This window comes from Fukomys damarensis, unplaced genomic scaffold (assembly GCF_012274545.1).
Source record: "Fukomys damarensis isolate Sample0158 unplaced genomic scaffold, DMR_v1.0_HiC HiC_scaffold_37, whole genome shotgun sequence".
In the NCBI taxonomy this organism is placed as follows: Eukaryota; Metazoa; Chordata; class Mammalia; order Rodentia; family Bathyergidae; genus Fukomys; species Fukomys damarensis.
Window position 1 is genome coordinate 4493137 of NW_022900949.1, and position 27840 is coordinate 4520976.

The 27840-nt window shown below is 40.7% G+C and overlaps 4 protein-coding genes across 6 annotated transcripts in view; 1 reads left to right on the forward strand and 3 right to left on the reverse strand.

The window, feature by feature from the left end:
- Window positions 1–429, reverse strand: part of LOC104876923 (olfactory receptor 7D4) — an 86728-nt gene extending 86299 nt beyond the window's left edge. Inside the window, exon 1 of the mRNA XM_033759836.1 lies at window positions 374–429. The gene's annotated coding sequence lies outside the window, so the exon portion shown is untranslated. The remainder of the gene's footprint in view (window positions 1–373) is intronic.
- Window positions 1–6691, reverse strand: part of LOC104860580 (olfactory receptor 7D4) — a 152991-nt gene extending 146300 nt beyond the window's left edge. For 2 of the 3 annotated variants that reach the window (XM_033759829.1, XM_033759828.1), the window contains exons 1-2: window positions 6628–6691; window positions 374–486 (exon numbers count right to left, since the gene is read on the reverse strand). In XM_033759829.1, coding sequence (XP_033615720.1) covers window positions 374–486; window positions 6628–6663 — 149 coding nt within the window. In that variant the 5' untranslated portion in view covers window positions 6664–6691. Of the gene's footprint in view, window positions 1–373; window positions 487–605; window positions 701–6627 lie in introns of those variants that run through there. The other variant, XM_033759830.1, reaches the window with a different exon arrangement.
- A 1953-nt stretch (window positions 6692–8644) lies between these two features.
- Window positions 8645–9845, forward strand: LOC104860584 (olfactory receptor 7E24). The gene has a single exon (XM_010621827.2). It carries the CDS (start codon window positions 8762–8764, stop codon window positions 9719–9721), a length of 960 nt encoding a protein of 319 aa, XP_010620129.2. The 5' UTR covers window positions 8645–8761; the 3' UTR covers window positions 9722–9845.
- Window positions 9846–10307: 462 nt separating this feature from the next.
- LOC117284440 (olfactory receptor 867-like) lies at window positions 10308–12416 on the reverse strand. Its single transcript, XM_033759440.1, has 2 exons — window positions 11817–12416; window positions 10308–10370 (listed from the first exon to the last, which is right to left on the reverse strand). The coding sequence occupies exons 1-2, from the start codon at window positions 12414–12416 to the stop codon at window positions 10308–10310; spliced, it is 663 nt and encodes a 220-aa protein (XP_033615331.1).
- Window positions 12417–27840: the final 15424 nt, after the last annotated feature.

A 27840-nucleotide genomic window follows, 5' to 3' on the forward strand; every position in this document is an offset into this window, starting at 1 on the left:
TTAAGTGCAATGCACTAGGGTTCCTCTAGGGTTAGTTGAACCCATCCTTTTCACTTTCAGGTCGTGGATCCAGACTATTTCTAGTAAGAGTCCATAAGCTGAAAGCATCCACAGGTACCTTACTGGGACCATGTGCAGCATAATAATCTTATAATCATTTTCCTACCTTACTACAAGTATCTAAGTTTACAGTGCCTCCTTCAGGGAACCAGGGACAAACCATTTCAACAAATTCTAAAAAAATTACACAGCTGTTGCTGCCCAACTCGAGAACCATGGACACGCAGTAAATCTCTAAGCATATGTACAAAAAGCATGCAACTATTGCCGACTCCCATTTTTAATATTTACAAGAAAATTCAGTGCTCCTTACCTTTTCATTGAGGCCTCGTTCTTCTCCGTGGTGTCCTTCACTGGATCCCTTGATACTCGGGTCCCTGCTCGGGCGCCACTTGTGGCACCCCAGCCATCACAACATGAACCAGCCTGAGATGGGGAGAGAGGATTGAGAAAGGAAAGAACACTGAAACCGGAGTGGAGACCAAGAGATGTCTGATTTATTTCACAGAAACAGCTCCCTTTAAAGGCACATTAACAGGAAGCACCTGACTCCTACAGCGAACATCAGCTGTTTGGCTATCAACAGGGAGCACCTGACTCCTACAGCTAACATCATATCGTTGGCTCTCAACAGGAAGCACCTGACTCCTACAGCTAATGTCAGATCTTTGGCTATCAACAGGAAGCACCTGACTCCTACAGCTAATGTCAGATCTTTGGCTATCAACAGGAAGCACCTGACTCCTACAGCTAATGTCAGATCTTTGGCTATCTCTTTGAGTTCCTCCCATCACAGCGTCAAAGAACAAACAAGTTTAACAATCAGTGTCCTTGAAAAGGAACAACTGTTAACAAATGTTAATCTGGAACATTCTGATCACACATTGTGTCAGTGCCTTAATTTGTAGAGGAAGAAGTTATCTTTCAAATGTCAAATGCCAATGGCCCATGACTGGCCTCCACAAATATTAAAACAGAAACTCTAAGCCTACTAGAAAATAGAATAGAACTGTTGAAGACACTGGAATAGGAAAAGACTTTATATGAACAAACCCTCAGTCTAGGGGAAGTAGAAAATGTAACCTACAACTGAAATCTCAGCTGATTAAAATTTTTCTGCACAATTAGAAAAAACACCAACAGAGTTAATAGAAATATGGGGGTAATATACCACCTGTTTTTCAGACAAAGGTCTAGTAAAGAGAATTTTTAAAGAACTTTAAAGAGTTGGACCACACCAAAATTAAAGACCCAGTCCAAAAATTGCCATCTTAAATGAACAGACATTTCTCAGACAGAGAAGTAGAAATAGTAAATGACCATATTAAAAATATTCAACATCACTGGTTATTAAAGAGACGCAACTGAAAAAAGTACTAAGATTCCACCTCACCGCGGAAAGAATGGCTGCTATCATGAAATGAACCAATAACAAAAGTTGCCAGGGCTGTTGGGAAAAAGGACCTCATCTCCACTCTTAGTGGTAGTGCACATGAATGCAATCACTTTGGAAATCATTGTGGAGATTCTTCAAAAGCTAGAATTAGAAGTTCTATTTGACCCAGCCATCCTCCTGCTGGGTATCATCCCAAAAGAATGAAAAGCATTATATCATAGGAATATATGCCCACCCATGTATATAGCCACAGAGTTTGTAATACCTAAATCTTGGACTGGATAAAGAAGATGCATTTTTTGCTCAATAAATTAGAGTACTACTCAGCCATAAAGAATGATAAAGTAGAGGCATTTATAGTTAAATGAATGCATATTGAGGTCATAATCTTAAGTGAAATAAGGAGGACACACATGTGTAAATACCACATTGCTTCTCAGGTATGAGAAACTGAAGTGCCAAGATGTATAATAGATAATATGAAATAGGAAGCAAAGGTTCAAGGGTTAAGGGGAAGTAGGAAGGTGGGGGAAAGGAAAGAAGGAAAAGAGAAAATGTGAGAACAGAAGGAAGAAAATGTAAACAAATCTTTTGTAAAAAGGGAAGTGTGGTGTATGGAGGGGAGGCAAGCAGAAAAGGAGGGAAAGCAGAACTAAGGTATATCATGATAGATAAATTTTCCCAAAGCTGAATGTGATCATAAAGTATACATAAAATGGACCAGTAAAATAAATTTCAAAAGGGAAAGAATAAATTTAATTGGAGTTACAGAAAAGCTAGATGATACTTCATATGGAGGTACTAATATGTTTACAGAAAGAGTTCACCATTCTCTTAAGTGAGGCATCCAAAACACCAAACAACTATACTGAAAAATGAATCTCACCAAGACATGCTTATTGAATTACCAGGGAACAAAGAAAAAGAACAAAACCAAAACTTTAAAACCAGAGTAAAACAAAAAAATACTACAGATAAAGGTAAAACGTTTACAAATACAGCAAGACTTCTCAACAAAAACCTTAAAGGCCAGAAGAGTTTGGAGTGAAGTATTTCAACCTCTGAGAGCAAATAATTTTCAACCCGGATTAACATATCCAACAAAGCTTTCCTTCAACATAGCAGTGAGGCCATTTCATGTAAAAGATTGGCTCAAGAGATACATGATTGTGCAACCACCACTCCAGAAAATATTCAAGAATATTTTAGATATAAGCATGAAACCAGTAAACCTAAAAACCAAGATGAAATGAAAACACCATGCAAGGTCAATAGATGAACAGCAGTCAAAAATGACTCAGTCTATTTCAACTCCCCCATGGTTCTTAGACAATTGTGGACCCCCAAACTCAGAGCACAGCCATCCCCTCAATGGACTGCTTCACACAAGCATCTTTTTCTCAACTTTGAATGTATAGAAGTTATGGTCCTGACCGTGGTGGCCTATGATGAGTTTGTGGCCCTCCACAACCCAATGAGTTACTCAGCCATCTTAAACCACCGTCTTTGTGAAGTCACAGACTTGATTTTTATTTTTCCTTATCTTTTTGAGCTGACATGTACAACTTTACTGTACTCAGACTTGCCTACTTCAAGGATTGTCAATCTCTTATGTACCCTGCCCTCCTCCTTAATCTTCTCCATTTGGACAACTTTCCCTGTACCATCGCGAAATTCTGATGGTGCCATATTCTTTTGTCAGCCAAACTTATGGTTTATTTTCTTATATTAAAGTTGTTTTATCATCTGAAAATCATCATCTGCTACCTAAAAGCCGTATCTTCTCTACTTTTGAGTGCTGAATGTCAGTCAGTTGCTTGCTTATTTTATGGAACAAGTGTGAAAGACTATATTGACTCAGGTTTATTAAATTTTACCAGAAACAGTGTGACAGCCACAGTGATGTGTACTTGGTTCACCCGTGTGTTGAATCCCTTCACAGCCTGAGGAACAAAGTAAATGTAAGTACTGTGGGGAGACTACAGCAGAACAGTAAATGTCACAACATCTAGCATTTTGGTTATGTTAGTATGATGATTTCATGGCTTAAAATTTCCAGTGTAATGCTGTGAGAATGGAGAATGAATTTCAAAGTTGAACATAAATTTTCAAATTGAAGAAAGAAAAGTTCTTGAAGGTATATGATACTGAGTGACTTACAACAATATTACAGTGTATACTGATTATGGTTAAGAATGTAATTTTGTTAGTGGGTTTCTCTTCCAAAATGAAGTAAAGACAAATAACCATGTAAAAAGTGCATATAAATGACAGAAGTGATTAGGAAATGATACTTTCTTTTCCTTTTTTCCCCATTAAGTTCGTTGGTACATTTAAAGAAAACAATACAAGATACTCTTATTTGAGTAGGTGAAGAATCCAAAATCTCTTGTGGATGTTAATATTTCTTTTGTCACCTTCTTCCATTTCATGGGAAGTCCTTAGAGACTGATAGAATGGACCAACATGACTAATTATGAGTTTTGTGCACTGAGACCCAAGGTCACAGCATAGGCAATAATTAGCCTCCAGCCCTTTAGTGATTCCAGACCTGTTTCCAGCTCCATTCCAGTGTCCGAGACTCTATTGTTCTCTGTATGATGAAGCTTCTACATGTCTTTGTATTAATTTCAATGCTGAGGACAGACTGAACCTTCCCTGTGCAGCAGACATAAGGGGCTCTGTGGACCTGATCTCTTTCACTATAACCCAGCAGAGAAACGGCATCTCCCAGTAAGTGCAAAGCGACCGCACTGTTATAAGAAGGATGCTTAAAGGTATTATTTCCTTATCCTGAGGAGCAGCATGATATTTTTGGTGAGCAGATGTGAGGGTACAAATGTGAAAAGTAGCAATTGTAAAGAATGGAAATTTTATGATTTTTGTTGTAGTGGGGAATTACAGAATTATTTTTCCAAGTTTGCTTTCCAGTCTCCCTGTTTCTCTTCCATTGATGCCTCACCCATAACAGCAGAAAACACTCCCTGCTGCAGTGTCTCCTAAGTGCTCTAGAAGGATTATAAGGGCAATGATCGGATATAGAGAAAGGCAGTAACCACACCGTCATGAACTGGATTTCAGTACTTCCTATCTTCCAGGTACAAATTCCCAGTGAAATTCCCAGTCACTGAGCCATTTCTTCTATGTGTCTTTTTTTATTTCTTGTTCTCCGTCTTCCTGGAGTTATATTTGCCTACATTATCGTTGCTGGTAAAAAATAGAAGAAGCTGTCACTTTCATAGAAGGTGCATTAGGTTGCTATGTAAAATAATGACTAGGTGGAGGTGGTTTGTCTGATTACAAACATAGGATGTTCTGTGAGGTTGTCTCTTAGCACAAGCAGACAATTGATTTTCTGTTACTTCAAGGGAGGTCCCACGCTCACTGTGCCCTTCATGTCAGGGTTTTCTAAAAGTTCACAGAGCAGACCAGTGATGGCTCCAGCCACATTCACCAAAGACAGATGTGGATGACAGGCAAAGATCTGAGATAATGCTTCCTTGAGGGAGCACAGATTTCTCCCCTGCCACCACTGCAAGGCATTTTTGAACTTTTCACATTCATCTCCATGCTTTGCTTGCCCTTATTTCCAAACAACTGCAATATGGAAAAGCCATGTCTTGATTTCATTTCTCTGACAGAGTTGCAAATGTGCCTCTAAAGCGCCTATGATTATCAAATCTAAACCTTTGCAAAAGTCTCTCAGTGTATTGGAAACTAAAATTTTTTTCAGTGTATCAGATAGGATCTATCGACTTATTTTTTAGTCTTTTCCGCTCATTATTTCCAGGATGTAGGGACGGTTTTAAATATCTCTGACAGAACTTTTTCAGTAGGGTTAATTTTTACTTGAAGCAACTGCACTGAGGATTATGCAGATAAGGAGTGCTGGATTTAGGGTTAATGTGTATAAAAATGGAGCCAATTAAAATTTAGCTATCATCGCTATCAACGAGAAGTGTAATTTTTACTATTTATCTCCTGTGTCCTGTAGTCACTCATTTTCTATTTCTGTTACATGTCACTTTGTTTGTTTTTGTGCATCTATATGCATACGTGTGGAGAGGAATGATGTACTTTTCTTTACAGCTGATTTTCCAGACCTATAGCTTGTTTTTCACAAAGGAGACATCAAAAATTAAAACCGGTGTTCAGCATTGAATGCACCCTTCCCTGAGTCACAAGCTCCATTCCTTTCACAAATGTAAAGACAAGACAACATATATTTTGTTTGTTGTCAGAGTGCATGGACACTGTAATATTCTAAATTTTGCCTCTATGGGTAATTTAAAAACAAAACACCACAGATATATTCATATTGTTTTAAAAGCACAAAGAGAAGCGAGCAGATGACTGCGTGCCTGAACCTTAGGAGGATTAAAAATCTTCATACCACTTCAGGCTCCATTTGAATGCAGTTTACTATACTTAAAAATCTTCCTATTTGGTTAATGGTGTACATCTTTATTTTAAAAACAAAAGCTGACTTATGGGAAGCAATGAATGCAGTCCTATAAGGAAAATTTATAGCCATGAACTTTCACATCAGGAAAACAAAGCAAGCTCAAATAAACAACCTAATACTGAATCTTAAATTTCTAGGAAAAGAAGATCGAATCAATTTGATTCTTATTTACACTTTTGTGTAATAGTAAAAACGACTAAAGGTGTAGGGGAAGTGGGAGTGGTAGGGGGAAAGCTGAGTAGGGTAAAGAAAAAATAAGAGAAAAGTTAAAAAATGGAAACAAAGTCTGTGTAAATAGGGAAAGGTGGACGAGTTGATGGGAGGGTAGGGGAACGGGGAAAAAATAAGAGTCAAAATATATCATGAAAAGGTACAAGATCCCAATGATAAATCTAACCACATTGTATACGTAAAATGTACCAAGAAAGAAAAAAAGGCAAAATGTAGAAAAAAGAAACACAAATCAAGCCTAAAGCTCTTACAAGGGAGGAAATTATAAAGGTCACAACAGAGATTAATGCAATAGAGACTAAAAAAATCTCACAATTGCTAAATAGTTAAGCTATAAGGCTCCCTAGTTGTCACACATGTGAATGAAAGCCATTTTCCTTCTTTTCCTCAAGCATTATGAGCACAGATAGGAAGAGAGATTCACATATATTCTGCCCTTGGTAACAGGTCAATGACACAGGACTAACATACTTACTTCTAAAGTGCTACTCCTTGGCCACAGGCTCCACATCTGAAGCAAAATTGAAATGCTATTGCTTGTGTGATGATGAAATTTCTTTGTGTCGTATCATAAACAGATCATTACTGAAAAGATGGCAGTAATATTTTGCAGGTTAATCTGATGAATAAGAGGATATAGGTAAAAATGAGTCTCCTATTTTGCAAGACATGAAATTTTACACACATTATTTCTTCAAAAGCAGAAAAATATCACTGCAATGCATTATACAACCATTTTAACAAGAGTAAATGGGAAAGAAGCAAAAGAATTTTGAAAATATTATCATTATAATTAATTTACAATGCAAATGAGTCATCCCTCTCCCTCCCTCACCTACCTCTGATAAGGATTGAAGAAGACCTAAAACCACTCATTGTGGATACTATCTACACTACTTGGGGGGCAGTAGATGTTCTACTACACACTAAGATGCATTTTAGATTTCTTTTCGGTAAATTTTTAAGGAAATTGCTTGTGGATTCATCAATCAGTCTTGAGCTGGAAATACTGACAAGAAAATTCATAGACATGAGACCAGGGGAAATGACAGCAAGTACTCAAATTTTTAGGTAATCGTTCAGAGATCTAAAGAATATTATTGATGGTGTAAATATTATTAAATACTTATGTTAATATCTGTAGATAGTATGCATAGGAAATTTTAAATGCCAGCAGATATTCTCAGACTGTGGTACTTAACTGGTGTTTAAGAAAATGACTCAAAATTTTGAAATATAAATATTCTAATTAATATATTAGGCTAAGCCTAAAGTATCTGGAGATATGACAATTGTCTCCAGATAAATATATTCCTAACATAGAATGAACAGTGATGCAAATTAAGGGATTTTCAAATATTTTCTTACACCACCGACATAAGGTAGATAATTATTATCCCCATTTTACACTCGAGGGGAAATACATTATTTGCATGTATGTTAAGATTTCACATAACTTGTCCTATTGATTATGAGTTTTAAAGTGTGCGTACACTGTTTCATATCCTATTTGTGATATTTTTCCCAATGAAAATCACAGAATGGCCTGAGGAAAATTTGGGTCCCATTTTCCATGGCATAGCTGAAAAATGAAAAATGCAACTCCTGTTTCAGGACAGACTGATGTGAAAATCTGCTCATTAGAATTCGGAAAGCTGGAACTCAACCAATTGGGAGTTTCTTTTATTTCCAAAGTGGTCAACTTGCTACCAGAGGGTTTATGATCAGAACAGCAGCAAAGCGTTTTATCAAGCTATGGTAGACTACAGAGTCAAGGAAGAGATGTCTCATATAGCACATAATTTACTGATATTGTATGACTATATACACCTGTATAAAATTTCAAAAGGCAAAAGCACTTCTTATCATTTATTATTTTGCTGTACAGCACACACCCTAGTCTACATCTGTGGTAATTATGTCCAAAGATTATATGCATGTATCTGAAGGAACAATATATGAATCTGAGTGCAAACAAAGACAAGGATGAAAGTTTCATATTGCATAATTTATACCTAAAAAAATGTATACATCATTTCTTCCCAAAGACTCAGTAAGGCCTTGCATTCTTACAAGAAGGAATTAGAAAAAACAAAAAACCTGAATAATCATTATTTTTTAACACAATGGCTCAAAGCAAACCGTTCTGATTGCAGAGAATTACTTTTAATTTTCAGATAATAAAATACTAGACTTTATAGTATTTGTAGACACCCTAATTAAGGAATATTGTAGCATTTTAAGAGTACAAAATATAAAATATTTGAATGCTTTTCAATTTTCTTCCAATGGGATCCTATTTTCTTAAAGAGGGATGGCTTAACTAACCATATACATTTTGGAAAAAAGTTTCCACATTTTACTGTGATCAAGGACTTCAGAACTCTATATCCTTGATCTGCTCACACCATGAAAGAGAGCATCAGTAAAGTAAAAGTGTACAGAGGAGGTGGCACACAAACCACCCAACACGGAGTCCTAGATGTGGTTTATCATGAAAGAGCATATCATGGAATGTTGCGGATCCCTGCTAGGAATTCTTTGTTTATGAATATTTGAACGCAGAATATGTGTAGAGCTTTGGTGATATTTTTGTTTCATTTTTTTCTATGAAATTTATTGAAACGTTCTCAAGCAACATGGAAAGACATAATCTCACACATGTCTTAGAGTTCCATCTCATGACCTTCTCAGAGGACCCAGACCTGCAGCCCGTCCTCTTCGGACTGTTCCTGTCCATGTACCTGGTTGCAGTGCTCGGGAACCTGCTCATCATCCTGGCCGTCAGCTCTGACTCCCACCTCCACACCCCCATGTACTTCTTCCTCTCCAACCTGTCCTTGGCTGACATCGGTTTCACTTCCTCTACAGTCCCGAGGATGATTGTGGGCATCTCAACTCAAAGCAGGGTCATCTCCTATGGGGCCTGCCTCACACAGATGTCGCTTTTTATCCTTTTTGCATGTACGGACAACATACTTCTGACAGTGATGGCCTATGACCGGTTTGTGGCCATCTGCCACCCCCTGCACTATGCAGTAATCATGAACCCTCGCCGCTGTAAATTATTACTTTTGCTGTCAGTCTTTGTTAGCCTTGTGGATTCCCAGGTACACAATTTAACTATCTTACAATTTACCTGTTTCAAAGAAGTGCAAGTTGCTAGTTTCTTTTGTGACCCTCCTCAAATCCTTGACCTTTCATGTTCTGGTTCCTTAATCAAAAACATAGTCACATATGTGGTTGGAATCCTCTTTGGTTTCTTTCCCATGTCAGGGATCATTTTCTCCTACTATAAAATTGTTTCTGCCCTTCTAAAAACCCCCTTATCTGGGGGGAGGTACAAAGCCTTTTCTACCTGTGGTTCTCACCTGTCAGTTGTTTGCTTATTTTATGGAACAGGCATTGGAACGTATCTTGGTTCAATTGCATCATATTCTCCCAGAAAGGGCATGGTGGCCTCACTGATGTACACTGTGGTCACCCCAATGCTGAATCCCTTCATCTACAGCCTGAGGAACAAGGACATCAGTAGCACCATGAAGAGGCTCCACCACTGGAAAATCTAATCCAAGGAACTTTGCCATCTATTTTGAGTGTGATTTACAAAATGTGTTAATAAAGAAAGTCCAAAACTTATCTGAAAATCCTAAATCTTTCATCCTTGGTTTTATTGTTCATTTTTTTCTGAAATTTGTTATCTTTAACTTCATATAATGTTTTATTACAGAGCCATGAGTGTTTGAGGGGTGGTATTTAGTGTGCTTCCTACAGGTGCAAATTTCAGTTGGGAAAATGAAAAATTTCTGGAAATGTCTAAGAGTGAATTTCAGACATTTCCAAGATTGGAATATGGGCCAATACGGTATCAGCTGTGTGCACTGACATTTAAAAGTTCTGTGACATGGCATAAGCAGTCAATTCTTTTCATGTTTGCTTGACATCTGGAGATGTCTGTATTTCCCCCTTCATGTTCATCTGAATCAGGAAGCCCATATTTGACACCATCCAAATCAATTCTCTATGCTTTCCTTGAGCTCTTTCTGGTCCTCAGGGAGGTGAGGAGTGTGGGATAAGCTTGAACATTCCATAGTAGACACACAGACTAACTCGGAAAGTAATGGATGGAGGAAAGACCGTTGGAAACATTGCTTCTCAGCATGAAGACATTTGGACAGTGCGATGGGTGATGGTTGTGCGCAGTTTCAGCTCAGAGGACTGTGAAACATTTGTATTTGATTATTACAGGGCACCCAAAATCTCAGCTGAAGTTTTCCTTTCCTTGCACAAGTCTTGTTTCTCATAGACATCCAACCCATGATAGGATACTGTGGCTGTGAGTAAACTATTTATTCAAAATCTCCAAAGAATGATGGTAGAGACAAGGAAGACAATCACAAGGATGAAAATAGCCATCATGTCATGAAGCAATGAATGAAGATTTCCTTTATAGCAGCATCTAAGTTATGCATTCAATATAATTCATTTAAATTTATTTTTATTGAGTTTATTGGTACTTTTTAAGTATACAGTACAGGTACATTCATCATTGCGGTCTTGTACCTTTACATGACCAATCTTGGTTCTCATTTTTCCCCATATCCCTGCCCTCCCTTCACCCCCTCCGCCCTCCCCTGCATGTGCACATTTCTGAATAAAAGTTCCTATATTGTCACTTTAAAAGGAAATAGGGAGAGTGCATTTCTGTATCATTAGTTACACGTTGTTGGGCAGAAACAAGTGAAAAAATATTTACACAAGGGTCTCATGATGCACACGGGGCATTTCACCAGGCAAATCCAGGCACATATTTCTTTGACACTACAAGCACCCATTTTTCTTTCCCGTCCCTCCCATCTCTTACTGTACTCTCCCCTTAGGAGTTCCGAGTAGATCCGGGGTGACAACTGCTGCATCCACTTTAGAGAGGATATCTAGAAGTAAAGATCAAAGATTGAGAAGCTCTACGATGATTAGTTTTTCTTTCATGCCTGACCCCCACTCCATGCTTTCCTTGAAGTTCTCCATATCCTACTCCTCTTTTATGAATCATTCTTGTCAATGTCTACAAGAAAAATCATGTCAGGTTAGATTTCTCTCCAACTGTGAAAACGGAAAAGAGTTTAATTTTCATATATATGACTACAGTACAGATGCAATAACCTCTGCCGAAAACTTTTTTCCTCCAGGGAATGCAAGAGCAAAATCAAAATCAAATGAAAATGACAAATATTAATATTTAAACCCAGTAATACATTTTGAGGAAACCATGAAACCAGAAACCATGGAGGCATGATGTTTCTTCTTTAAGTCGATGTGTGGGGATATATATATATATAGAATGTAACAAAAGATGGGAACTTGGAACCGTATGGATTATTTATAATAAATGTTACAAGGTTAGAAGGAACGTTTAGGGAGTTGCAAGGAAAGTATGGAGAGAATTATTGAAGAGAAATAAATATACAAATTCACAAAAGCAAGGTTTTAGGCAATGGTGAGACCAAGGTATATTTAAAAGTCATAGTATTTGCACAATTTCTGTAACATCTGAGTTCAGTGGTCAATCAGAGAAGAGGCTGCTCTGCTGAGCAGTCTGCCCAGGGCCCCCTTCACATCCTTGTTCCTCAGGCTGTAGATGAAGGGGTTCAGCATGGGGGTCACCACCGTGTACAGCACAGAGGCGATCATGCTTGCCTGGGAAGAATGGGTCACAGCAGAGCTGAGATAGACCCCAAGTGCTGTTCCATAGAACAAGGACACCACGCACAGGTGAGACCCACAGGTGGAAAATGCTTTATACCTGCTTGCAGTGGAGGACATTCTCAGTAACGAAGAGATAATCTGAGAGTAAGAGTAGAGGATCCCGGTGACAGGCAGTACACCCAGCAGTGCAGTAGCCACATATATAAAGATGGTACTAATAAGGGTACCGGAGTTGGCTGCCTTGATAACCTGAGCCAGGTCACAAAAGAAATGGGCAATCTTGGAGACTGTGGAGAAAACGAGATGCTTCATCAGTAGAATGTGGATCAGGCAAACCCAGGACGTGATGATCCAACAGAGCAGAACTAAAATGCCACAGAACCGAGGGTTCATGATGACTGTGTATTTCAGTGGGTAGCAGATGGCCAAAAACCGGTCATAGGCCATCACAGTCAAAAGCAAATTGTCCATTCCAGCAAAGGTGTTTAAAAAGTATACCTGAGTGAGGCATTCTATATAGGAGATGCCTTTTCTCTGTGCCTGGATGTTCATCAGCATCTTTGGGATCGTGGTGGAGACAAAACAGATGTCAGCCAAGGACAGGTTGGAGAGGAAGAAGTACATGGGGGTGTGGAGGTGGGAGTCAGAGCTGACGGCCAGGATGATGAGCAGGTTCCCAAGCACAGCGACCAGGTACATGGACAGGAACAGTCCAAAAAGAAGGGGTTGCAGTTCTGGATCTTCTGAAAGGCCCAGGAGGAGGAATTCTAAGAAATATGTATAGTTTGCTTCAGCCATGTGGCTGGTACATATGCTGGGAAGGAAGAAAATGCAATCTTTACGGAAAGCCACCTGCCACCTCAAACACTTGTCACTTTACAGTAGGATTTATGGATAGATGTTCTTCATTGTCTTGTAGACCCAGCCAGTGACCGTGACTCAATCAGCCAAGTATTTCATTTTTATTTTAAATATTTTATATTAAAAGTTACATATTTTCAAATGTGTATATCTTCAATATAATATATACATATATATATATACACACACACACACGCACGCACGCACACAATTATTCAGAACTAGTAATGTTAGACAAAATCACTCCACCTGCATTCTTGTATGAATCTATGAACATTGGCATATTTTTTTTTGAGAACCTTCCAAAACATTTAAAGACATTTCATGACATTTTCATGATCTTAATTTTTTATTTATTCTGGAAGCTCTATAATAGTGATTAAATAGACATTTTTAAGACAGGCTACCTTTAGTCTTTGTGGTGGCACTTCATAATTTTGTGAAAGTTAACACTCCTCATTTTTAAAAAATGTTTTATTATTACTGTTACCATATTTTTGAGCATTGAAATGCCTTGTCTACAGTAGAATCTCAATAAGTATTTTTGTTGTCATTAATATGAGGAAGATTAAACTTTCCATTTATGATAATTGTTTGGATACCTAAATTTCCCGAGGTGCTGTACAAAGCTGTGATTTACAGATTGGATTCTTGAGTCAAATTTTCTTTAATACACTGTTATTTCATCAATATACCACACATCTCTCTGATCTTCAGAAAATAATTTCAACTCTGAACATGTGATTCCCTTCTACATTATGGGTCCTGGATACTCACCATGAGGTCGGGTTGGAGGATGGAATTAATTGGCCTGTGTATGACTGTTCTCCTTGGGTAGAGTTGCAAGTGTTTCATACTCGTGAGTTTCTGTTCTGAACATCACAATAAAGCTGTCCTGCATGGGTATCGGTTATCAATATGCCACTTAGCTGGGGAAGCTACTGAGGATGAAATTTAACATAAATACAACAGGTGTGTTACCTCTCGTAAATGCCATGGAGCACTTTTAACATATGAAAGAGACTTTCCAGAAAATTTGATTTCCAAGGAATAGTAATTTCCAGCTTATTGGAGAAAGATTTTGAATTGCAGGAAAAAAATGAAAAGAGTGCAAACATCAAAATGTGATTCAGTAGAAAATAAAGTACCTAGCAAATACAGAAAATTCACCTTCATGGACTACATAAACTTTGGGCCGTTTTAGAGTTATTATTCACAGTAAGGGACACTAGCCACTTCCTCCTTTGCTCTTAGTCCACCCGCCTCCTTGGGCAGCACTGAGTCCTTCCACCTGCTGCACTTGCAGATATCCTGTCTCCAGGATCTCCCTAAAAAAACCATTGTGATTTTGCAGAGCTGGGACCACACTTCTAGGTGAGGGGCAACAAGGCATGTTTAAAATTCCTAGCATCTCAATTGCTGAATTCTCAAGAGTTCCTCATTAAATAAATTGCTCCATTTTCTTCCTGCTCTCCAAATAATCAGCTCCCCTAGGGTGCAGGGAAGATAACAGAGTAAAAACTTCTAAGTCAATTTCACATCTATGCAGGGAGCAATAAATGAAAATGGTATTATTCCCTCCAGAAGGAGACACTGTTTTTTTCTTTTGATTTAAATGTCACAAGCTATTCCCAAAGGAATGTAATTTCTACGAAGCACCAAACCTAACAATAACTCTGTGTAGAGCCTCCCTTAAAGAATCTTTGAAAGTTTGCAGATCACTTGCTGTCCACAATGTTAGTTTCTTAAATATGTGTCAAGGTAGATAGTGAAGTACTTGTCATTTAATCTCCGTAGTTGTAATATTAGAAACAGGGATATGTGGTATATACATGGGATATGTATATACACCAGCAATGCTATGAAATATATTCTGTTGTTCTTTGTTTTCGAATTTTTATTGAGTTTTATTTCTTTAATTTTTTTAAGGGATGGAGGATAACTAAGGAGGACAAAGATTTTCTGTGAGGTGACAGAAACATTCTAAGATTGCCATGAGAGCTCTACACGGGTATGAATATCCTGCAAACTACTGAATTGTGTACTTGCAATGGATGAATTGCCTCACAAGAGAAGCATATGCCAATAAAACTGTTTGAGGAAAACTAAATTCAAATACATCAGAAAATTTATTTTCTCGTGTTTCAAGTAGTAGGAGTAGTATGCAAAATAATGCATCACTATTTTTTTAAATTTATATAGAGGTGATTTCATTTCTCCTAATAAAATGAAAATATTTGGAAGTGATTATAGGGGTTTGGGGTGTGTGTGTGTGTGTGTGTGTGTGTGTGTGTATCTGTATGGCTGTGTTTTGTAAAGGATCCATCCAAGGACATCACGAATGTTAGATAAGTGCTCTGCCACTGAGCTGTACTCTAACCCTGGGTGGCACTTCTTGATTCTGGTTAGGAAAGCACCTGTACACTTCAATACTGCCTACTTACAGTGTGTTAGCACCAGGGAATTCATCAATCCTTCAAGTCCATACACAGAGGCTTATGGAACATGCTTATGGCAAGGCAAACATCAATATAAATTTTATTTTATGGAGTGGGAGTACACCTCAGTGGTACAGTTTGCCTAGCATGTACAAGACCTTGCATTCCATCCCAAATACCATAACAATTAATTAATTTTAAGATTGTTTTCTTTCTCACATTGAATCTTACAGAATGTAAGATATTTTATTGAAAATAGGTGATCAGTAAGATGAGGTGAAATTTGTCATAAACTCTACTGCTTTCATTAAATAAATAAGTTTTATTCACTATGTGTGTGTATATACGCAACGGCAGATCCGGCCATTCAACAAATTATTTTTGCAGAAATTTTGTTCAGCTCTGTGGATCTAAATAGGGAACAGAGGAGGTATTTCATTTCTGCATAAATATTCCTCATATTTCATTCAACCAATTTTTATTAAAATAATAGAGACGATGGTTAGACATAAAATTTGAATGTAGGCTGCAGGTGAACATTATTGCTACCATTGTATAGCATGCATCTAATGCTCAGTGCCATTCCCAGTATTCTAGTAACAGTAATAGGAGACAGTAGATGATGAGAGATGAGAGGGAGGGAGGGAGGGAGGGAGGGAGAGATGAAAGGTGAGGGGGCTATTACAGAAAAGGAAGGGAATAAGAGGGGATAGAAATCCGACCGGGAATGTTATACACATGTACAAAGCAGCCGAAATTAAACCCATTAATGTGTACAGCTAACGTGCATGATTAACAGTAAGAGTAAACTAGAGAAATCCATTCACTCATTTCTTCCTCTCTGCAGAAAATCATTCTAGTCCTCCGCATTTACTAAGACACTGAAAGAGAGAGCTCAGAGTCATTCGAGTATCTTATGCTAGAATCCAGACATCTTTCATTTTTCAGCTACAGCCTCAAACAACAAAGATTTGGCGTCAAAAAGTACTAGGACAAACTCATTTTATAAAATTGTTCTTGAAGAATGATTTTCCTTTAGAATGAGTGATATGGCTTGAGTAGAATTTGTGTCTCTTGAAGGTCTCTCCAATTGAAAGCTTGGTCTGTAGGGAGGTGATACTGAGAAGTGCTAGGGAGTTATGGAGAGATGGGCTTGTGCTTGGATCATTGGGTTCCTAACATCAGAAGGGATGTGGGTCTCAGGATCCTTTTCTCTCTCCCCTTTCTTCTCCTCTCCTCTCCTCTCTGCTCCTCCACTGTCTCTGTCTCTGTATCTCTTTCTGTCTCTCTCCTTAGTGATATACTTCTTTACGTACACATACCTCTAAAAAATGTTGACACAGAGAGATGGGCTTGTGCTTGGATCATTGGGTTCCTAACATCAGAAGGGATGTGGGTCTCAGGATCCTTTTCTCTCTACCCTTTCTTCTCCTCTCCTCTCCTCTCTGCTCCTCCACTGTCTCTGTCTCTGTATCTCTTTCTGTCTCTCTCCTTAGTGATATACTTCTTTACGTACACATACCTCTAAAAAATGTTGACACATTCATGCTCTATCCTATCACCATTTATATTATATTGAATATATTTATATCATATATAATAAATATATTTCTATGATACATATTTTCCCCAAATAAAATAATTTTTATGCATCTCAAATATATACAAATACAGAAGTAAATAGGGTTCCTACTTTATGAATGACAGAGTCTCAAAAGAAGTTTCATGTAGCATTCATCTCCATTGCCACTGTGCCTTCTGCCATGTGAAGACCCAGCATTCTTTCCTGCCAGAGGACATACCCTCTAGCATATACACCTGCCAGGGCCTTCTTCTTGCAATTTGCAGCCTCCAGAGCTAAGAGAAGTTAATTTCTGTTCCTATAAACTATTCAGTCTCATGCATTTTGTATAACAGCATAAAACAAATTAGGACACTATCTGGGAATGTTGCTCAGTGGTAGACATGACACATGACATGAAATTTGCAGCCTCCAGAGCTAAGAGAAGTTAATTTCTGTTCCTATAAACTATTCAGTCTCATGCATTTTGTATAACAGCATAAAACAAATTAGGACACTATCTGGGAATGTTGCTCAGTGGTAGACATGACATGTGTTTATGTGTTTATATGAACATGTGTATGTGGTGGATTAATTAATGGACAGTTTGCATGGGAACACCCCACTGAACTGTGTCAGTGTGCTCTGGGGGTGGTGAACACCCAACTGAGGAATGTCACCAATGGCATCAATGGACAATAGGAGTGCAAGACTGCATACTGCTTATTTGCAAAGTAAAGCTTTATTACAACTGATTTTCCTGAGACAAACTTGGATGTTCCTGGTGTTAGAGGAGCTAAGGTCCTCACTTTCGCTAAGATGATGGTTGTTCTCTTCAGAGAAGGTCTTGTCTTCACCATTGTCTTCAGGGTCACTTCCTGACTCTGGTGTAGATTGCTCATCCTGGTAGCAGAAAACCTTCACTGTGCTGGTGTAGACTTTCTAGTTTCTGTTTTTTAATATTTGTTTGTCAGAAAACATGACATTTTACTTTTTGCTTAACACGATAATCTCCAGTTGTATTTTTTGCACATGAACATGATTCTAATTCTTCTTTATTGCTGAATAACACTCCACTGTATACAGACGTATTGTTTCATGGTCTGTTCATTTATTGATGGGTACCTGGGGTGATTCTATAGCTCAGTGACTGTGAACAGGCCTTGTGGCCTATGGATATGCACATAGTTCTGTAGAATGCTGATTTTAAATTTTTGAAGATACACTGAGAAGTAGTACAACTAGATTAATAATTCTCTCTATTTTTAGATTTTTTCTTCAGGAAATTTTCTATTTATTTTGGCCGTATACATTTATATTCCTACTAACTATTTGGAAGAATTCCTTTCTGCTCACATCTTCCCTGACATTTATTCTTGTATTATTAATGACAGTCCTTCTGTCCATGTACCTGGTCACAGTGCTCGTAACCTGCTCATCATCCTGGTTGTCATCTCTGACACCCACCTACATAACCTGTGTGCTTCTTCCTGTGCAACCTGCCCTTTTCTGACATTGGCTTTAGCACCACTACAGTCCCCAAATGCTGGTGAACATCCACACACACAGCAAATCCAGCACCTATGTGGGCTTCCTAACTCAGGCGTCCATTTTTGCTCTTCTTGGATGTTTGGACAGCTTGCTGCTGGCAGTGATGGCCTATGAAGGCTTGGTCAATATCTGCTACCCTTTGCATTACCCAGCCATCATGAACCCCCACCTCTGTGGTTGTTGGTCCTGGTGTCATTTTCCTTCAGTCTTTTGGATACCCAGGTGCACTGTATAATGATGTCACATTTGCATTCTGCTCAGGTGTAGAAATCCCATATTTCTTTTGTGACTCTCCTCGGCTTCTCAATCTTGCCTATTGGGATAACTCCACTAATACTGCAGTCATGGTTCTTCTTGGCATCATGCTCAATTTTGTTCCCCTTGAAGGGGTCTTCTCTAACTATAAAACTGTTTCCTCCCTTCTGAGAATCTCATTGTTGGGTGGCAGGTATAAAGTCTTCTTTACCTGTGGCTCTCACCTCATGGCTTGCTGAGAGTAACTGACTTCTGTCTACTCATTGCTGACCACATACTCTATTGTGACAATACAGAAAAAAACTAAAGGAGGCCATTTCTTTTTATTTTAATTTTTGAATTGTTTTAAAATTATTTTCTCTTATAATTTTTTAAATTACCCTCCTGTCCCCCCTCTCCCCCTTCCCCCCCATTGATATTAATCTTTCTTCCTTTTTATTCATGGTTTTTACCTAATGTGGATTCTTTTCTTTTTCTTTCTCCTCTTTTCCCTCAATAATTATCATTAATTTTATAGGGAAGTGAATACAGTTTCTAACTTCCCTATTGCTGGTAGTTTGCTCTGTTCTTGTCTTTTTTCTTTCATTCTGTATTTTCTTCCTGTCTGTCTTCAACTGTTTCCCAAAGTTTGCATGATATTCCTGTGTCCTCTGACCACTTTTTTAACCTTCCTCTGTCCTTCTACCTATCTATCCCTATCTGGCAACTCTTTCTACGTCATCATCCTAAAAGGTCAACTTGCTATATATTGAAGAGTTTATTCACTATAAATATATTTTGGACTGTTCCTCAATTTTGACTTAATTCACAAGGCTAAAGTTGATAGATTAATAGCCAATAGAATTATTTCTAGAATGTGCTTAATGCTGTTGTTGTTACTGATTGTATACCTTGGGCTAAGGTGTTGTTATTGAGCTAATCAGTTGTTCTTCTTGATATCGAAGAAACAAGATTGCCTAATACTCTTTTGAGACTCAAAACCTAAAGACAAGTGACATCTAGATGACACCTCTAAGAAGCAACCATTCCATAAGGGTTCTAAATAAAAGCAAAAAGGTGCAATAAGCAATATTGAAGTATCAACCTAGGAAGTAAACCAAAAACAGAAACAACAACAAAAACACAAATGAGAAGACACCTAAGCAAAAGCCAACTTCTAGCTCACCAAAGTCAAATTCTGGGGAAAGTAAGGTTGGAAAATTTGATGATTAACCATGTGGTCAAACTGAACTAATAACAGAGTAAATAACAAAATAGATAAATGAGGATCTAGAAAAATTCAAATGATAAACAATTTCCCAGATAGCTACAGAGATGGTGAACAAAATGAAAAGACTCATTTAAAGACTCTCGAACAGAAACAGATAAAAAATAGCTGAGCTCAGGACCATGATGGAAGTCACAAATGCCCATAATAGGAAAGAAATGGAAACCATGAAACAGATTGAAATACATATCCAGGAGATTAAATATTGTATTGAAAGTATTCACCGAATGAGCTGATGTGAAGACAAAATATCAGATAAAGAATGCAGGATTAGACTGGGGATTTAGCTCAGTGGTTCTGCTACCTGCCTCGCATGCACAAGAACCCTGAGTTCAATCCCTGGTCCTAAAAACACAAGAAAACAGGATTGTGTGGTTCATGGCAATGAAAAGAGAGATCTCTTTAAAAAGGGACAATGAGCAGCTCCTAGATACCTCAAAGTAGAATAACATAAGACTGATTGAAGTCCACAAAAAAGCAGGAGAAAGTACAAATGACATGAAAAACTGTTCACAGAATTGAGGATAGAAAACTCCCCAAACAAAGTAGAAGAATTTGACATACTGAAATGTGAGGCATGTAGAACTCCAATTAGCCACAACAAAAATAAATCTACACCTTTGCAAATAATAGTTAAGATCCCAGAAGCCCAAAAGAAGAAAATACTGCAAGCAGATAGAAAAAAAAGAAATGAATCACATACAAAGAAAACCCCATCAGAATCACAGCAGGCTTTTCAAAACAAACTCTCAAATCAACACTTGAAAATATTCTAAACAATATCCTATAAAAAGACAATCAAAATTACAACTCCATGAGGCCCAAGGGAGCAAATTCATCAGGTAAGTGAAGAAATTAAAGGGAAAGGGGGGCAAATACAAGTGCCAAAGATAGAAAATGAACATGACAAGGATAAGTCAATACATATCAGTTTTCACCATCAAGGTTAGTGGTCTCAACTCATTAATGAAAAACAATAGACTGGAATTATGGATAAAGAATAAAATCCAACAAGAATTCCTAGATAAATATGAATTACCAAAGTTAAAGGAAGATGATAATTCTGAATTCTAAACACCCCAATTACAATCAGTGAAATTGAAAACTTACCTTAAAAATTACCAACAAGGAAAAGCCCAGGCCCGCAGGCTTCACTGCTGATTTAAAAAAGACAAGACATTAAGAGAAGAACTATTCTACTATTCGCTAAATTTTTCAATCAAATGAAAAAGGGAATCAATACTTCCAAATTCATTCCTGGAAATAAGTGTTACTTTGATTAGAAAGCAGAGAAAGACCGAACAAAAAGAAAAGAAGTACAGTCCCATCTCCTTAATGAACACAGATGCAAAAACCCTCAATAAAATACTGCCAAAGAGAATGCAGAAGTTTATCAAGAGTATCATACACACTGACCATGTGGGATTCATCCCAGGAATGCAACTATGGTTCAACATACATAAATTAATATATGTAATACACTATATTAATGGAGTGAAAAACAAAAATCATATGATCATCTCCATAGATACAGCATTTTTGAAACCTATTCGTGATAAACACCCAACAGAAAATAGGAATAGATGTTTTTATGTCAACCTGACAAAGGCTAGCTATGAAAACCAAGAGCCATCATCATACTATATCTGAAAACCTTCATGCTCCAATCTGGAACAAGACACAGATGTCCACTATCACCACTCCTGTTCAATATAGTTAAGGCAATATTAGCCACAGAAATTAGACAAGATAAAGATTGGAAAGGATGAAGTGAAACTGTCATTATTTACTGATGATGTGACACTTTACATAGAAGACCCGAACTACTCTGTTGGAAGACTTTTTCTTTAGTTAACAGATTCAGTAGAGCAGCTGGATACAATGTCAACACAAAAAAACAATAGCCTACCTGTACACAAATAACAGACTCACTGAGAGTGAAATTAGGGAACCAATTACTTACAATAGCATTGCAAAAAATGAAGTCTCTAGGAATCAATCTAATGAAGGGAGCAAAAGACCTATACATTCAAAACTATAGCACACTGCAAAGAGAGATCGAAGAGGATATCAGAAGATGGAAAGACATGCCCTTCTCCTGGGTAGGAAGAATCAACATAGTGAAAATGGCAATACTACCAATACTGCTATACAGATTCAATGCAATTCAGGTTGAAATTCCAACAGTATGTTTCACAGTACTAGAGAAAATAATCCAAAAATTCATTTGGAACCACAAGAGACCTAGAATATCAAAAGAAATTTAAGGGAATAGAGACATGACAGGGCCTATCAAAATCCCCAAATTGAAAGTATACTATTAAGTTGCAATGATAAAAGCAGCATGGCACTGACAAGCAGACCTGAGGATTAGTGGATGCAGAAACAACTGCTGACATACTTAGCTGCGTCATTTTTGACAAAGGGAAAAATCATTGCTCCTAGAAGAAAGACAGCCTTTTAATGCATGGTGTTAAAAAGTGTATTTTGGTCCAGGGTTCTAGCTCAGTGGTTTTGTGGCCTGTTTTGCCAGTACAAGGACCCCAGTTCCTTCCTGCTACCAAAATAAATAAATAAACAAATAAAATTTTAAAAACTTGATTTCCACCTACGAAGGATTAAGAGTACACTCCTATCTTTTACTAAGTGTTAAACTAAAATTGAAGTGGATCAAAGATCTAAATGCAAAAACAGAAACATTAAACTTGCTGGAAGATATGTTAGGTAGAACTCTTGAAGATACTGTCACAGGAAAAGACTTTATGAACAAAACCTCAGTAACATGGGCACTAGCACAGAGTATGAATAACTGGAAATCTCATCCAATTAAAAAGAAGAAACAACTCAAAATATGGGGAAAAAATTTACCAGCTATTCCTTGGACAAAGGTCTGGTTTGTAGAAAGTATAAAGAATTAAAAAAACCCATACCTCCCAAATTTAAAGATCCAATCCAAAAAGGAGCATTTGAAATGAAAAGTCATATATCAGACAAGTAGATATAGCAAATAAACATTTGAAAAACATGGTCAACACCACCGTCATTCAAGAGATGCAGAAAAAGCACCACGGAGATTCCACCTCACTTCAGAAACAATGGCTTCTACCATGAATTCAATGCATAAAAAATGCTGTCAGGCTTTTGGGGAGAAAGAAACCCTTCTCCGTTGTTGGAGCGAGTGCACATTGGTGTAACCCCGGTGGCAATCAACGTTGAGATACCTTAAATAACTAGGGTTACACATCCCATTTTACCAATCTATTCCTCCTCTGGGTATCTTCCCAAAATAATGAAAAGAATCATTCCAAAGAAATATATGCACAACCATGTTTCTACTAGCACAGTTCCTAATAGTTAAATCTTGGAAACAACCAAAATGTCCATCGACTGGAGATTGGATAAAAAAAATGTGCTTTTTTATTTATAAATTGGAGTACCAATCAGCCATAACGAAGGAGAAACTAAGGACGTGTATAGATAAATGGATGCCCATTGAGGTAATACACTTAAGTGAAATAAATAGGACAGAAATGCCTAAATACTGAATCAATCCTCTGGTGTATAAATAAGGATGAAAATGTATATTTGATAGTATGAAATAGGACAAAACAGTGTAAAGTGGTATGGGAAGGGGGAGGGATAGTGGAAAAGAAAGAAGGGATAAGAAATATTGAGGCCATAGTCTTAAATGAAATAATAAGGACACACATGTAAATACTGGATAGTTGCTCTGGTGTGAAAAACTACAAGTGTAAATGAGATCCAGTTTGTATAATTGACGATATGAAAGAGGAAAAAAAAGGGGCTAAAGGAGTAAAGGAAATAGGAGGGGTAAAGGAAAGTAAATAATGGAGAAAAGGAAAAAAATGGAAATAAAGTCTTTGTAAATATGAAGGATGGTAAGGGTGAAGGGAAGGCAGGGGTGTGGGAAAAAGGAGAAGCAAGAAACATCATGTAAAGATATAAAATCCCAATGATGAATGTGACTGCACTGTATACATGAAAACTAGCAATAAACTTCATGAATAAAAAAAGATTAGGGCAGCAAGCTAAGCAACAAGTTTAGCATTTCAGAGTGAACAAGTTAAGGTCTTCCCTATACCTGCGTGCCTGTATTTTATATTACCCTCAGCAAATGCTATCTTGCCTTGGCAGCACTGTGATTATGGCTTTCCCACACAGCCAGAAAGTCTGTACCTTTTACATACACCTCTCTTCCTGAGGCAAGGTATACCCTGGAATTAGGACTGTGGGGCCTGCAGCCTGGCACCTACCAATCTATACATATTAGGCGGGTCTCCAACTAGCTATTATGAAAAACACAGAAGGTGACAAATGCTGGTGAGGATGACAGGAAAAAGAAACCTCAAATGCTTTTTCTTTCAATGTAAATAAATGCAGCCAATATAGAAAAGAGTATGCAGGCTTTTCAAAAATTTTAAAATAGGGCTGCCTGCGTGAGATCACCCAGCAGGTGAGCGACCTTCTGGACTGCGTGCCACCAGACACAGTAAGGATCCAAGGACTTGGAGAAGGTCTCTTCACCTGCCTGCCTGCCTGAGATCACCCAGCGGTTGGGCGACCTCCCGTACTGGGCACCAACACACCCAGTAAGGACCCAAGAACCACAGAGGGGGTCTCTTCACCTGCCTGCCTGCCTGCCTGCCTGAGATGACCCGGTGGGTGCGCGACCTCCCAGACTGCATACCACCAGACCCAGTAAGGACCCCAGAAACCCGGAGGGGGTCTCTTCACCTCCCTGCCTGCCTGAGATCACCCAGCGGGTGCTCGACCTCCCGTACTGGGCAACACCAGACCCAGTAAGGAAATAAGGAACCCGAATAGGGTCTCTTCTCCTACCTGCCTGCCTGAGATCACCTGGCAGGTGCGCGACATCCTGGACTGCATGCCACCAGACCCAGTAAGGACCTAAGGACCCAGGAGGGGATCTCTTCACCTGCCTTCCTGCCTGCCTGAGATCACCTGGTGGGTGCACGACCTCCGAGACTGTGCGTCACCAGACCCAGTAAGGACACCAGGAACCTGGAGAGGGTCTCTTCACCTGCCTGCCTGCCTGAGATTACCCCGCGGGTGTCCGACTTCCCGGACTGCGCATGACCACACCCAGTAAGGATCCAAGGACCCTGGAGGGGGTTTCTTCAACTGCCTGCCTTCCTGAAATTACCCATGAGTGCGCGACCTCCTGGACTGTGCGCGCCCAGATGCAGTAAGGACCCAAGGATCTCAGAACACCAGAGGGGGTCTCTTCACCTGCCTACCTGTCTGCAATCACCCAGTGGATGCGCAACCTCCCAGACTGTACGCCACCAGACACAGTAAGGACTCAAGGACCCCAGGACACCAGAGGGGGTCTCTTCACCTGCCTGCCTGCCTGAGATCACCCAGAAGATGCATGACATCCTGGACTGCGAACCACCAGACACAATAAGGATCCAAATACCCCAGAGGGGTCTCTTCACCTACCTGCTGCCTGAGAAAAACTGGGGGGGGGGCCGGAAATCCCGGTCTGAATGCCACCAGACTCAGTAAGGACCCCAGGACCCGGGAGGGGGTCTCTTCACCTGCCTTCCTGCCTGAGATTACCCGGCAGGTGTGCAACCTCCCATACTGGGCACCACCAGACCCAGTAAGGACCCAAAGACCCCGAGGGGCTCTCTTCACCTGCCTGCTGCCGGAGGTCACCTGGCGGGTGCCCGAACTCCCACACTGCGTGCCACCAGACCCAGTAAGGACCCCAGGACCGTAGAGGGGATCTCTTCACCTGCCTGCCTGCCTGATATCACCCGGCCGTTGGGCGACCTCCCGGACTGCATACCACCAGACCTAGTAAGGACCCAAGGACCCCAGGACCCAGGCGGGGGTCTCTTCACCTGCCCGCCTGCCTCCCTGAGATCACCTGGGTGGAGCACGACCTTGCAGACTGCGCGCCACCAGACACAGTAAGGACCCCAGGACTCCGGAGGGGGTTTCTTCACCTGCCTGCCTGCCTGAGATAACCTGGAGGGTGTGCGACCTCCCGGACTGTGCACCACCAGACCATTAAATACCCCATGACCGTGGAGGGAGTCTCTTCACCTGCCTGCCTGCCTGAGTTCACCTGGTGTGTGAGTGACCTCGCAGATGGCGATCCACCAGACCCAGTATGGAACCCTGGACCCCAGGACACTGGAGGTGGTGTCTTCACCTGCTACCTGGCTGAGATCACCTGGCGGGGTGCGCGACCTCATGGACTGCACGCCACCAGACCCTGTAAGGACCCAAGGACCTCAGGCCCCTGGAGTGTGTCTCTTCACCTGCCTGCCTGCCTGAGATCACCCGGCAGGTGTGCGATTTCCCGGACTGCACGCCTCCAGACACAGTAAGGACCCAAGGACCGCGGAGGGGGTCTCTTCACCTGCCTGCCTACCTGAGATCACCCAGTGGGTTGCAACCTCCTGGACTGTGCAGCACCAGATGCAATAAGGATCCAAGGACCTCAAAACACCAGAGGGAGTCCCTTCACCTGCCTGCCTGCCTGCAATAACCCAGAAAATGCGCGACCTCCCAGACTGCGCACCACCAGACCCAGTAAGGATCCAAAGACACCGGAGAGGGTCTTGTCACCTGCCTGCTGCCTGATATCACCCGGTGGTTGCCCGACCTCCTGGACAGCGCAACACCACACCCAGTAAGGACCCCAGGACCCTGGAGGGGGTCTCTTCCATTGCCTGCTGCCTGAGATCACCCAGCGGGTGCGCAACCTCCCAGACTGCACGCCACCAGACTCAGTAAGGACTCAAGGAGTGCAGGATACCGGAGGGGGTCTCTTCACCTGCCTGCCTGCCTGAGTTCACAAAATGGGTGCACAACCTCATGGACTGAACACCATCAGACCCAGTAAGGATCCAAGTACCCCAGGACCCCTGAGGGGGGCTCTTCACCTGCCTGCCTGCCTGAGATCACCCATTGGGTGCGCGACCTTCTGGACTGTGCGCCACCAGACGCAGTAAGGACCCAAGGACCTCAGGACCCTGGAGGGTGTCTCTTCCTCTGCCTGCCTGCCTGCCTGCCTGAGATCATCTGGTGGGTGTGTGACCTCCCAGACTGCACACCACCAGAATCAGTAAGGACCCAGGATCCCAGGACCCCGGAGGGTGTCTCTTCACCTCTCTGCCTGCCTGAGATTACCGGCGGGTGCATGACCTCCCCTACTGGGCCCCACCAGAACCATTAAGGACCCAAGGACCCCGGAGGGGGTCTCTTCTCCTGCCTGCCTGCCTGAGATCACCTGGCAGGTGTGCGGCCTCCCGGACTGCATGCCACCAGACCCAGTAAGGACCCAAGGAACCCGGAGAGGTTCTCTTCACCTGCCTGCCTGCCTGAGATCACCCAGTGGGTGCGTGACCTCCTGGACTGTGTGCCACCCGATGCAGAAAGGACCCAAGGACCTCAGAATGCCAGAGGGAGTCTCTTCTCCTGCCTGCCTGCCTGCGATCACCCCGCAGATGCATGAACTCCTGGACTGTGAACCACCAGATCCAGTAAGGACCCAAGGACGCAGAAGGTGGTCTCTTCCCCTGCCTGCTGCCTGAGATCGCCTGGCAGGTGTGCGACCTCCCGGACTGCACGCCACCAGACACAGTAAGGACTCAAGGACCCCAGCACACCAGAGGGGGTCTCTTCACCTGCCTGCCTGCCTGAGATCACCCAGCGGGTTGCGACCTCCTGGACTGTGCAGCACCAGACGCAATAAGGACCCAAGGACCTCAGAACACCAGAGGGAGTCTCTTCACCTGCCTGCCTGCCAGCAATCACCCGGCGAATGCACGACCTCCCAGACTGCGCACCACCAGACCCAGTAAGGATCCAAAGACACCGGAGAGGGTCTCGTCACCTGCCTGCTGCCTGATATCACCCGGTGGTTGCCCGACCTCCTGGACAGTGCAACACCAGACCCAGTAAGGACCCCAGGACCCCGGAGGGAGTCTCTTCACCTGTCTGCCTGCCTGAGATCACCAGGCGGGTGCGTGACCTCCCGGAATGCACGCC